Source organism: Peromyscus californicus, unplaced genomic scaffold (genome assembly GCF_007827085.1).
Source record: "Peromyscus californicus insignis strain IS unplaced genomic scaffold, ASM782708v3 Scaffold_7__1_contigs__length_154581171, whole genome shotgun sequence".
Lineage (NCBI taxonomy): Eukaryota > Metazoa > Chordata > Mammalia > Rodentia > Cricetidae > Peromyscus > Peromyscus californicus.
Genome location: NW_026294595.1, coordinates 38,953,902 through 38,967,577, shown reverse-complemented (window position 1 = coordinate 38,967,577; position 13,676 = coordinate 38,953,902). Strand labels below are relative to the sequence as shown.

General features: G+C 38.8%; 1 protein-coding gene across 3 annotated transcripts in view; it reads right to left on the bottom strand.

Annotated features, from left to right (window-relative positions):
• Tank (TRAF family member associated NFKB activator) overlaps positions 1–13,676 on the bottom strand; it is a 68,757-nt gene that overhangs the window by 37,966 nt on the left and 17,115 nt on the right. For all 3 annotated transcript variants that reach the window (XM_052723912.1, XM_052723915.1, XM_052723914.1), the window contains one exon: positions 6,989–7,136. In XM_052723912.1, the coding sequence (XP_052579872.1) occupies positions 6,989–7,087 (99 nt within the window). In that variant the 5' untranslated portion in view covers positions 7,088–7,136. The remainder of the gene's footprint in view (positions 1–6,988; positions 7,137–13,676) is intronic.

The window sequence follows — 13,676 nt, the reverse complement described above, 5'->3', positions numbered from 1 at the left end:
TCTCTTACTCTGTAATCATTACTTACCACCATCTTTTATCACATCAAAAGTCATCTCTTTGCAGATGAGCCCCTATTTGCATTTCTAAGTCTAACTTTACTTCAAAGACCCATTTTCAGCTGCTTGCTGAGAATCTTCCCTAGCTGGTCTGCTACTCCTTAATCTCACTATCTAAACAAATAAAACAACAATCCCCTTTACCAGTATCAACAAAAATAAAGTATTTTGTATTTCTAAGGACACATTTCAATCTTCAAACTACCAAGACTGAAAATCTTGGAAGCCGTAGACCATTTTTAAAACCTCAGGTTTGACTTCAAAGCTTTTGCTCTTATTATTGAAGTTAGAAAACATGTCATTTTGTTACTATAGATTCTAAATGAGCTTGTTTTACCTGAAAAATTCAGTATTACATCTCAAAGTATATAGAAGACAGAAAATTAGTGAGTTAGATTTGGTAATTTATAGAACAAATGACCACATAAGAAAATCTCCAAAACGCTAAAACATATGTAGGCAAAAGCCTTGTCTGAGAAACACAGTTTGCATCTAAGAGCACACTGACCCTTGGCACACTAAGAGGGAAATGAACTGCACAACAGATGTTTCCACCTCAAGGGTCTGGGAATGTGCTGTTTCTTAAGATGTAAGACTTGTTCTGTTCCCATATAGTTTTCTAGCAATACTTCCTTGTCTTTGTTCCCTCTGGTGATCTATTTACAAAATATTGTATTTCCTTATAAACATGGTTTAATGATTGTACAGTATCTTTGCACACAATTGCTGCTAATAAAATCTCAGTACCGGGGACACCACATCCTTCGAGCTTTTCTTTGGGTTCCCTTGCCTTGAACTACTGAAAATTCACTTTGTGGACTCTATGTCCTATTTCATGGACTGAGCTCTGCTATCCACGGTACATAGCATTTTCCCTAAAAAGATGTTACAGGAAAAGTTAAGTTTAAAAAGATAATAAGCAAGGTCAAATATGAAACCCAATCCAGAATGGCTATTTTATTACACTACAGATTATGTAATGGCTAATAAATTTCAATTTTAGCAGCTGACGTATCACTTCAAACTAAGGACAATTATATTGTTTTCCAAGGATACAAATACCTCAAATGAACCTGTGTGATATTGCATAGATCCACCAAGACTGGACAATGAAGCAGGATGTGGGACAACAGAAGGACAAACACCACCCCAGACTATCATTTAGTTCTGGACCATCCACTACACGAAACACAGGGCATGTCTCTCTCTCAAAACTGTTACTATCTGACATTTTGGTCATTCTCTCCTGTTCCTCAGCTTTGGTTCTTTCACACAGCTTCTCTAAATCCCATCAGTCCTACCACCACTTTAGGAAGTGTTCTACTTCCTCAACCCATTCCAGCTACCTACTTCTATGACTTGAGCAGACAGGATTCTAATTGTGCTCAACTGGTTAACACAGTCTTTTCACTCTTACAAATGACCTCAGACATCAAACACCTTTTCATTCTTAGTAGCTTCTTTGTAGTTTCAGCTCATGTCTCAGGGTACGTAATTTACATCACTTCTGTTTGTGCTTATAATTCTTTTACTCTCAATACTGAATTAGCATCTTAATGTGTAAGCACACCACTTAACTCCAGATCTTATCTACAGCTGCTGAAAAATAACCAGCAAACATATACACTGTTATTACTAAAAACTCGAAATAATTTGAGTAACATTTTTTTTCTTATTTCTTACTCTCAAATCACTTTATCTAGTAGCTGACACTATATTTCAGAGGAAAAAATTTTTATGACAATCCCTCTTTTTTTCTATCACTTCCTCCAACATCCACATGTTTATTTTCGCATGCATGAGGGAAGAGTGTGTGAGTGTGTGTGTGTGTGTGTGTGTGTGTGTGTGTGTGTGTGTGTGTGTGTGTGTCTGTGTTGGTCTTGTTCCCTCCAGTCCTGAGAGAACATTTGTTTTCTATTCCTGGTTGGTTTCTAACCTAAACTGTTTTTATTTTCAAAAACAACCCAGTGGCTGCCTTCCTTTTACCTTCTTTCTTGTACTTTAAATACCTGATGCCCCGTATGCTAGACAAAGCCTCATGCCTCTTATACCTCATAGGGACTTTGCTTTGTTAGTAGACAAGTAAGTAAAAATAACAAGAACAATAAAAAATTCGCACAAAAATACCTTGATATAATGTGAAAGTTATAAAAAAAAACACATGCACATGTTTCCCGAAAAAATAAGCAAGTAGAGCTCGAAGAGCAGCAGAGGCTACTTTTAAATTTAAGACATCAAGAAATCCCTTGAGGAGGTGGCATCTGAAGAGAGAGCTGCAATCAGTATGGAAGAAAACCAAGGCACTAAGGAAGAACCACCTTAGTAACAGCAACTGGAAAGGCCTAAGGAAAGAGGAGGATCTGAAATTTTTCAGAAAACATGTGTGGTAGGAAGACTGTTAGGGAGGAGAATGGCAAAAGAAAAAGGATCTATTAGGGGCTAAATGTGTCTCTGTACTGACAGGCAACAGTGCGGGCTTTTGAATTTATAGAAATCATTGCAAATTTTTGAAGTGGAGTATAATATAAATACAATTTAAGCAATCTTTTTCAAAGGATCATGTAGACTGTTGTGCAAGGAACTGAACACAGGACAGCAATTATTCTTTCTACCTCCCTCCAGCTCTCTGTCTCTCTTCAGGTCACTCATCCTAAAAACAGAAAACACTTCTCTAGCCTCCACAAGCTTGTGCATCATGTAGTTCGATGTCTTTTTGCTTCATTCCCCAGTTTTCAGTGTACTGTGTTCCCCTCTCCACTAACAACCCTGTAACTTCAACATAGCCAAACACAAGCCACCACCAGCACTCCTCTTACCTGATCTCTGGGCTACCTCACTGTGCTAACTACTCTACCCTTCCTGAGACCCTTCCCAGTGGCTCTTTTACTTTTCTTCTCTAATTTGTTCCTTGCTTTGTAGACTATTTTTGTTGTTGTTAAGTCTCTTTAATGGCCCCCTTTTATGTTTCTTTAAAATCCTGATGTTTGCTGGGTCCTTTGTGTCTCTGAAATGCTTAAACTACATTCAAAATCTGTCTTCTCTTCCTTTCACCCTAACCTAATCCTGTTCTTTAAATATTCCTTCAAGCTAAACATGCTCACTGAGAAACACCAGTGAAAACCACGCAATCTTATTCTAGTTATAGTCTCTGTCTTAGTCACTGTTCTATTACTTTGAAGAGGCACCATGACCATGGCAACTATCAAAGAGAAAGCATTTAACTGGGGGCTTGCTTACAGTTTTAGAGGTTTAGTCTATTCTGATCCACAGGTAGGGGGCGGGGGCAAAGGGCAGGGAAGAGAGAGAGAGAGACTGAGACTGACTGACTCTGGGCTTGAGACCTCAAAGTTCCCCCACATACACACACTTCCTCCAACAAGGCCTTCCCCCTTAATCCTTCTAATCCTTTCAAATAGGGCCACTCCCTGGTGACTAAGCATTCAAATATATGAGCCTGTGGAGACCATTCTTATTCAAACCACCACAGTCTCCAACATAGAACTCCTTGTAGGCCTACAGAACTGTAGTCATATCTATCCATCAGATGGTTCATCCATATGTTCCACAGGTCTAAACCTAAGAATCGGAACTGAATTATATATCTTATTTCCCCGTAACCACTCTAAGTTCTTCATCACTCTTGATTTCAGTCATCAGCATTAAACTAGTCATTCTAGACTCCACTGCCATCACCTTCATAAGTGACCTATATTCAGGTGCCACCTGCTTTCTATTTTATCTCCTTAAGAAATTTTAGGTCACCAGGTGGTGTTGGTGCATGCCTTTAATCCCAGCACTTGGGAGGCAGAGTCAGGAAGATCTTTGTGAGTTTGAGGCCAGCCTGGTCTACAGAGTGAGTTCCAGGACAGCCAAGGCTGTTTCGGGGGGTGGGGGGGTGGGGTGGGGAAAAGAAATTTTAGGTCTTTTCTTCAATTCACCCATAACTGCTAATTCAGTCCCTTGTTTTGAATTCTTAAAATAATTGCTATTCATTTTTTCTTTTTCTAAACCAAAGTGCAATAAATGTATATAAACTTACTATCCAACATATGTTAGCAAAAGTTTAATACATTACACAGTTATTAATACATGAATTTTACATTAATGTAAATACTGGAATTTATAAAGTATGACTAGATGATTGCCATATTTTTATATAACTTGCACTTAGAACATATGTAACAAGTCCTCAGTATGTTTACTGGGCTCTGTCAGTGTCAAGACTTTTCTAAAGCATATAGTTCTTTAGTAACTTTTCACTGAATAAAGATACAATGCATACTACTTAGTCATAGTCCTCATGATGGGCTGTTATCTTTGCAGCTTCTTTTCCTGTAATACCTCATCATTCTTGATGGAGTCATAGGACCATCCTGTAGGACACGCAGGGTACCAAACACTCCCTTACTTCTTGTTTTATGCAGACACTCAGACATAGACACAAGTACACACGTGTGTGTGATCCCTATCTCCTAGCTTACTATGCTCTTTCTAATCTTAGTCCAACTGAGACTCACAAAGAAAGAATTAGATGCCTTTTCTCTGGGCCACACACTAAATGCCTGATAATAGTCAGATGATAGCCAGCGACCCTCTTTTCTGTTTTTTAAATTATACATGAATAACCATTTTATTTATTACCTATTTGAACTTTTTTTTTTTTTTTTTTTTTGGTTTTTCGAGACAGGGTTTCTCTGTGTAGCTTTGCACCTTTCCTGGAACTCACTCTGCAGCCCAGGCTGGCCTCGAACTCACAGAGATCCGCCTGGCTCTGCCTCCCGAGTGCTGGGATTAAAGGCGTGCGCCACCACCGCCGCCCAGCCCTATTTGAACTTTTAAAAGTTCCTAAAGGTATAAATAATGTTTTACTTATTTTAGTATTCTCAAAACTTTATCATCTTCTTCTCTAGTTTTTAGCTACCCTAGAACACAAATAGAACTGTTGTCTCTTAACAAACCTAACTGTAAAGTAGGAAGAATAAAATGTGGGTGGTTTTTGTTTATTTTTTTGCTAATTTAAATCATTTTTTAAGTCCCTGTCATATCATGCTCCTCTTCATCCTAGCCACTTAAAATGAGAAGATTTAGAATCTTTAGTTCACTCAATAACAGTATTCTTTTGCAAACAATGAGAAGATTCACAAAGAATAAAGATGGCTTTTGTAGGATTCAGGAAGGTATATATAGAAATGTTTAACAGCAGCTGGATCACCTAGAAAGGACGAAATTGTGTAGGTGACATACTATATTTACTGAAAGAACAAAGGATTTCATGGATAGCATATTTCTTTTGACTTCAAAATTTCATGGAATATTTTTTCATATGTATCTGCATGTATGGTATGTATGCTTGTATGTTCATGTTGGTGGGCACATGTGCAAGTGTGTGCATATGAAGGTCTGAGTAGATGCTGAGTTTCTTCAATTACTTTCTACCTTATTCATCCAGGCAGGGACTCTCAATTGAACCTGAGAGCTTGCCAGGGTGTCCAGTATGATTATCTGGCTTTCAAGAGTTAGAATTACAGCCAGATCACTATGCCCACCCAACATCTACACAGGTTCTGGGAATCAAATCTGGCCCTCATGCTCTCATGGCAAGTACTTTAAACCAGTGAGCCATCTGTCTGGCTCCTCAAGGAAATTTTTTTTTTCAAGACAGGATTTCTCTGTATAGTTTTGGTGCCTGTCCTGGATCTCGCTTTGTAGACCAGGCTGGCTTCGAACTCACAGAGATCTGCCTGCCTCTGCCTCCTGAGTGCTGGGATTAAAGGCGTGTGTCACCACTGCCACCTGGCTCCTCAAGGAAATTTTTAACCAGAAGAATCAGTGTAAGATCCGCGACCTCTAACTGCCAATGGAGGAATAAGCTAACATTCCTCCTAGTAGATCTTCTGGCTGTTATTTTCATAAAGGCCTACTTGCAAAATTGGTTCTTTTATATCTGGGAAACTGGCTTTTAAAAACATTCCTATGTGGTAAGACTAACTGCTGAGTCAGCTTATTTAGACAGCATAATAACATTTATGGTGGATCTACTTTCCCTGAGTTTGGACTTCTGATGACACAGTGTATCTATGAAGCCAGCTCTGAATTCAAAATAACAACAAAACCCAAATAACTGTGAATCTTACGTGGAATTTCTTATGCTTTGCACACATGTGACAGAAGTTGGAAGCTGGAGGGAAAGTGTACAGAAGACTGAACAGATTCCTCTAGACCCTTTCACCTATCTTTCCCCATGACTCCTCTGGTTATGAACTCATGCCACATCACTGTAATCATTTATCATCTTCCGTTCTATTTTTAACTGTCATAAAGAATGGAAGACAGTAAATTAATAACAAACTTAGTTCAGTACATGTTAAGACTTTAGTCTTCCTGTTACCCAAATGACAACATAAAGAAACAATGCAAAACTGAGAAGCAGTGATAAAAGTCTTTCAGCCATAAAATGACTTTTATAGTTATTTCTTTCTTATATAAAATAGTGACATTTAAAAGTTACATATGGAGAAACAATGTTCTATCTTTCTTTTTTTTTTTTTTTTTGGTTTTTCGAGACAGGGTTTCTCTGTGTAGCTTTGCGCCTTTCCTGGAACTCACTTGGTAGTCCAGGCTGGCCTCGAACTCACAGAGATCCGCCTGGCTCTGCCTCCCGAGTGCTGGGATTAAAGGCGTGCGCCACCACCGCCCGGCTAATGTTCTATCTTTCTTAATCATAATCACTTTAAAATCAAATCAACCTTTCCCATAGGACACAAAATGTTTTTAAAAGGTAACAAATAAAAATCTCAATGTTCACTTATTACTACACTTTTGTGTTTTAGGAATTCTAGTTCTCCAAATAGTTTCCAACAATCTAACATTCTCAGTTCTCAACCTCAATTTGCCAGAGGAACAATCAATTTTCAAATCCCAAAGCACACACCTTTTGCTGTAGCTCTCTTAGTGCTGAATCTCTATCCATGCATGCTTGTCGGAAGGCTTCATATGCTCTATTGAGTTGCTCACCAATGTTTTTATCCATTCCTCTTTGTCCTGTAGCATCACTATAAAGGATGGTAAGAATGCCAACTCTGGAAAATATCAGAACAACTTAGATAGTTATTAAAGTTATACACATTTTTAAAATGCTTCCTAAAAAGAGCCCTATAAACATAGTGCTAGGTGATATCATGGTTTACAAAAACATAAAAGTTTTACCTGAAATCATGACATAAAGTACAAAATCTACAGTATTAAGCAAAATATTCTTTACTAATATTCCAGTTCTTAAGTCATGGTCTAGTTCATGAAAATGCTGCTTTGGGAATAAGAACCTGTAAATATCATCTAAAAACAGAGAAATATAAATGAGCATTTAATTATTAATACTTTAGTATAGAAATGTACAACATGATTAGTAATGTGGGAAGGGACTTTTTTGTACTAAATGGATCGTTACTTCTACTTATAAGGTGAATTCTTGCTACACTGAATTAGAGCAAAACTAAATAGATAATAAATGTTTGTGGATGGAGTTCACACTGTTGTTATCACAGAGCAATTAAAATGTGTGAAAATGTTCTTATTTTAGAACAAAATCTAGGGAGAGCTGCTGTTGGATTGTACATTAAAAAAAGAAAGCTCACATCCCCTCAGTCTCAACTCCACTCCCTATTAGTTTCCTAACTTCCCTGCTGCTTCTCAACTACAGAGGATTTTCTTGGAGGAGGTAATTTGGTTTTATCATCTCAGTTTGCCTAACATCTCTAATACATTCCTTGGCACCGGGCTGAGAGCTCCTTAATGATTCTGACTCTTCCTGTGTAGAAAAAAAAAATTCCAGAACCTTTCTTTTAGGATTTTCTAAAAGCCACAGGAGACACACAATTCTCTATTGGTTTTCAAGGATAACAAACTATTTTTTGAGGGGGGGGGATCTTTTAATATTGAAATTTTAAAACATTTATTTTATGAATATCTGTGTGCATGTATTCACACATGGGTATCACAGCACATATGTATAGGTTAGAGGACAATCTGCAGAAGTCTGTTCTCTTTTTCCACTATGTGGGCTCTGGGGATCGAACATTTAAATCATTATATTTAAATATAATTCACATAAAACAAAATCTAACATTTTCAAGTATATACTAGGGCATTTTGCTATGTGGTACAACTGGTACAATTTTGTGAATTTTTATCCCTGACAAAAATACAGAACCTATTAAAAGCTAACATCAGCCGGGTGGCAGTGGTGCATGCCTTTAATCCCAGCACTTGGGAGGCAGAGGCAGGCGGATCTCTATAAGTTCGAGGCCAGCCTGGTCTACAGAGCGAGATCCAGGACAGGCACCAAAACTACACAGAGAAACCCTGTCTCGAAAAACAGGAAAAAAAAAAAAAAGGTAACATCAATTCCCCATCTTTCTTAGCAAATAATTGGTGTTTGAATGGATTTGCCTCTTTGGAACATTTTATATAGATGAAGTGATGACAGCTAGGGCCAGTGGTAGAGAGATAATCTAATACATTCAAGACCCTAGTTTAACCCATAATCATCATAAAAATAAATAATGTAATCATACAACACAGGGCCTTAATGTGCAGTTTCTTTCACATATTTTTTTCTGAGGTTCATCCATGTTGTAGAATATAACAATAATTTGTTCTTTTATACAGCTGAACATATTCCAAATACTGCATATTCATTGAATGGATATGTAACATTTTATTTATCCATGCCTCAGTTGCTCGATATTCAGTTTTTTTCTACTTTTAGGCTACTATGAATAAAGCTACTATGAACATTTGTGTATACATTAAAAATTTTAAAAATATTCTGTTATGTATAAAGGTGTGTTTGTTTGTTTTTTGCATGTATATCTGTATACCACATGTATGCTCAGTACCCAGAGGCCAGAAGAGGCCATCAAATCCCCTGGAACTGGAATTACAGATGGTTGTGAGCCAGCATGTGGGTGTTGGGAATAGAACTTGGGTCCTAATGAGCAGCCATTATGCTCCAGTCCCATGTGAAGGTGAAATTCTAGATCAAATGATAATTCTATGCTTAACTTTTGGAGACCATCAAATTGCTTCCATAATGGCTGTGCAATTTTACATTTCCACTAGCAACACACAAAGGTTCCTGTTGTATGGTATTTTGCTTGTGTTCTGACAAATAAAGCTTGCCTGGAGATCAGAGGGCAGAGCTAGCCACTAGTTAACCATAGAGGCCAGGCAGTGGTGGTACACACCTTTAATCTCAGCACTTGGGAGGAGGAAGCAGGAAAATCAGGAAGATCAGGCCACCCTGGGCTACAGGAACCTGAACCAGTCTAAAAGAGAAACAAAGCCATGGTGGTGCATGCCTTTAATGCCAGCACTAGGGAGATGGAGACAGGAATATAAGGTGGGTGGAGACAGGATTTCAGGGTCCATTCAGTCTGAGGATTCGTAGAGACAGGATTGCCCCCATTTGGTCTGAGATTTTGTAGAGGTAAGAAGTCTCTGGTGGCTGGCTGCTCTGCTTCTCTGATCTTTCAGCTTTCACCCTCCATATTTGACGCCAGGTTTTTATTATTAAGACTAATTAGGATCACTCTCCAGGTTCCAATTTTTCTCCATCCTCATAACACTTCTTACAGTCCATTTTTTAAAAATGTAGTTCGTCATGACATCTATGAATCACAACAATGCCCAGCATGGCAATAATGGCACTCCTATGTTGGAACTAACCAACAGTTGTCTAATTGGACTTAAGGCCCACTTAACAGAAGAGAAATCATTCCTGGTATTAGAAACCTAACCAGCTTCCCCAGGTTAGTGAGGTCACCAGTCTTAGCAGAGAACCTACTACCACCTCCTTACTGGACCAGCATAATTCCTAACTACATTCTAAATATTATCCTTATATTCACAGCTAAGTGTAGATCACAACCTCATCAGAGAAGATTTGGCAAGTGAAAACCATCACAGAAAACCACAAGTGGACACAATACAGAGATTAATAGATGGTTGGGAATCCCTGGTGGATATATGTACAACACAAATCCTGCCCTTAAGGCTCAAAGAACATCTTAAAAGATGGGGCAGAAAGAATGTAAGAGCCAGACGACTAGCAAGTCCACTGTGAGACTGTCTCCTAGAAATGGCTGCCTAGCCGGGCGCTGGTGGCGCACACCTTTAATCCCAGCACTCGGGAGGCAGAGGCAGGTGGATCTCTGTGAGTTCGAAGCCAGCCTGGTCTACAGAGCGAGATCCAGGAAAGACACAAAGCTACACAGAGAAACCCTGTCTCAGGAAAAAAAAAAAAATAAAGAAAGAAATGGCTGCCTAAACTAAATAACAGCATCAACAGACATGCTAATGAAGAAGGGGCAAAATCTCCCGGGGTGGGGCGGGGGGTGTAGAACTCCTAGGCAAAGAACTACAAGCAACTAATGACTGCTGAGCAGGAGAATAGGCCTCTCCAAGGATGAGTTCCCTAACTGGTTGTTGTTGTGTGACAGATTTTTCCTGGGGAAGAGTCAATACACACATCTATTCACCCCAAATAGGAAGCCTGTGACCGACCAGAGTATGGATCCCATCAAAGTTCAGCTTGGTAAAATCAATGAGTTTTACTGTGATTACTTACAGGAATATGGATGAGGGGTTATTTAAAGGACCAGAAATGACATGGTGACACCAAAGCCTACCCCAGCAAGGGTGATAGCTCACAAAAGCTGGAAACTTGAAGCATACTACACAGCCTACAGGCAGCTCAACAGGTTGGAAGGTGTTCCTTCCAGGTGGCTCAGCAGATTCCTTCTTCCAGATTGCTTGGCTGGTCCCTGCTTCTTCTAGGCTTTTGGGCTGGTCAGAGTCTTCTTTGTTTTTGTTTTTTGTTTTTTGTTTTTTTTTTCCGAGACAGGGTTTCTCTGTGTAGCTTTGCGCCTTTCCTGGGACTCATTTGGTAGCCCAGGCTGGCCTCAAACTCACAGAGATCCGCCTGGCTCTGCCTCCCGAGTGCTGGGATTAAAGGCATGCGCCACCACCGCCCGGCTCCAGAGTCTTCTTTGAAGCTTGGCTAGTCTGAACGTGACTCTTGAGTAGTCTACTGTTTATGTACTCTTGGAAAGAGTAGACTAGAGAATCTGGTCAGTTTCAGGGACTTCCTGAAACTACTTTGAGTTGTTTACTTCCTATCATAATGGAGCTTCTTTGTAGGATGGAGTGTTTGACCCCCCCACCCCCTTAGAAATCCTGTTGTTTCAGCTCCTTGTAAATAATCTGTCCTAAATAACCTGTTGCTTTACTTTCTTTTATAGCCTATGTCTTAACAAGCTGTCTTATAAGATTAACCTCAGAGGCAACAGCTACATAATACTTATCCAATACTAAGTGGTCAGCCTTGAAATCATAAACACATAAACAACAAAAATGGACTTAGTAGGTTGTATATTTGTGCACACACTCATGTAACAATAATAATCAAAGAAAAAGAGGCCATCAATTTAAGAGAAAATGTGGGGAGGAACATGGGGAGGGAGGTCATGGGAGGTATTGGCGGGAAGGTAAGGGGTTAGTGATATTTTAATTAAAAATATTTTTTTAAAAAATGGATGGAACATTAGTCTGATTAAAAAATTATAGTTGTCCCACTGGGTATGAAGCAGTATCAAATTGTAGTTTTGGTTTTCCTTTCCCTTACGTTTAATGATAACAAACATTCTTCCACGCGCTTTTTGGCCATTTATCTTTGGAAAGAAGTTCCATTCAAATCCTCTGCCCATGTTCTAGAAGCCTTATTTTCCTTTAAAAAGTAACACAGAACAGTGGAATAGTCAACAAACAAAAGATCACTGTGGACAGTTTATGACCCTGGTGATTTTAAGGCATTCTGGGTTTTTCACATGTGTGAGGCAGAAACACTGGGGCTCTGCTCTGTATCTGGGGTTTCTCTTTGTGTTTCCTCTTCTCTTCTGGAGATGAACGTCTGCTTATGAGAGGAATCATCTCAAGCAGAAACCATCACTGATGAAAACAGCTCCGTTCTCTTTCTTAACGGTGTTCTTTGGCACATGGCATTTTAAACCTGAATGAATTTTAATTTACATAATAGTTTTCTTTTGCTGCTTGCAATTTCTTTTAGTGCCATATCTAAGAACTGTTGCCTAATCCAAGAACACACACATTTTCACCTGTTTCCTTAGAAATGTTTTATAATTTTAGTGTTTACATTTGTTCTTTGATACATATAAGCTAATTTTATATATGATATGAGATAGTGTCTAGATTCAATTTTTAGTGTGAGGATATCTAGGTGTCCTGAAACATTATTTATTGAACAGGTTATTCTTGTTGGGCAGTGGTGGCACAAGCCTTTGATCCCAGCACTTGGAGGGCAACGGCAGAGGCAGGTGGATCTCTGTGTTCAAAGCCAATCTGGTCTACAGAGTGAGTTCCAGGACAGTCAGGGTTATACAGGAAACTCTTGTCTTGAAAAACCAAAACCCAAACCAAACCAAAACAAAACAAAAAACAAGAACCAAAACAACAAAAACCAAAAACCAAACAAAACCCAAAAGATAAAGAAAAAAGAAGGTTATTTATTCTTTTCCTCCTGAATAGCTTTAGCTACCTTGTTGGAAATCAATTGCCTATGTGTCAGTATTTGGTTTGTGGTGATGCTGGAGGTTGAACCCAGGAGTTCCATGGTAAGCAATGAGCTCAGCTATAATCCTAATTCCACAATGCTGTGTAGCAGGAATCTTAAAAGTTCTTATTAATAAAATCAAACCTGAGGCCAGTTATTGGGGTGAACACTGGAAGATCAGAGAGACAGAATGGGCCACAGCTAACCTTACCTGGCCAACTTCTCAGCTGGTCTTGTTTCCTCACACTGGAAGCTTCTGTGTCCTCATCCCAATGGCTCTCAGCTGAATTGCTGCTTGAAAGCCTGAAGCTTAACCAGCTAAAAGCTTCTAGTTTCTGGTCCTCACGCCTTATATACCTTTCCGCTTTCTACCACCACTCCCTAAGATTAAAGGCTCGCTTTCTGGGATTAAAGGCGTGAGTCACCATGCTTGGCTGTATCTTGAACACATGGATTTCTGCCTCTTGAATGCTAAGATTAAAGGCGTGTGCTACCACTGCCTATCCTAAGTATCTAGTGGCTTTTCTGTTCTCTGACCCCAGATAAGTTTATTAGGGTATACAATATTTTGGGGAACATAATACCACCACAATGCTGTTTTAAATACAGAGGCAAAACAATACTTCAATACTAGCAACCAAATCCTATCATTTAAAGATACTAAATACATTCCTAAGTAACTTGTCAGGTCTAACAACAATTGCTAGGTTTGAATTGCAAGGATCATAATGGTAATTACTTTCTGAAGAACTGAAGGAATTGTGATTCTCCACTTGTTTTACTTAGGAATTTAATTCCCAATGATACCTCTGGTAGATGAAAAAGATGATCCTGTTAGAATACTTAATGTGGCTAGGATGTTTCTTACCCATAGATATTAAAGAAACATATGCAATTAGCATTAATATAAAGTGCCATTTTGAGTACTTTATTTAAGTACTTTCTCATTCAAGAAGTATTTAAGGATATGCACTTGGGGCCCTTACCACTC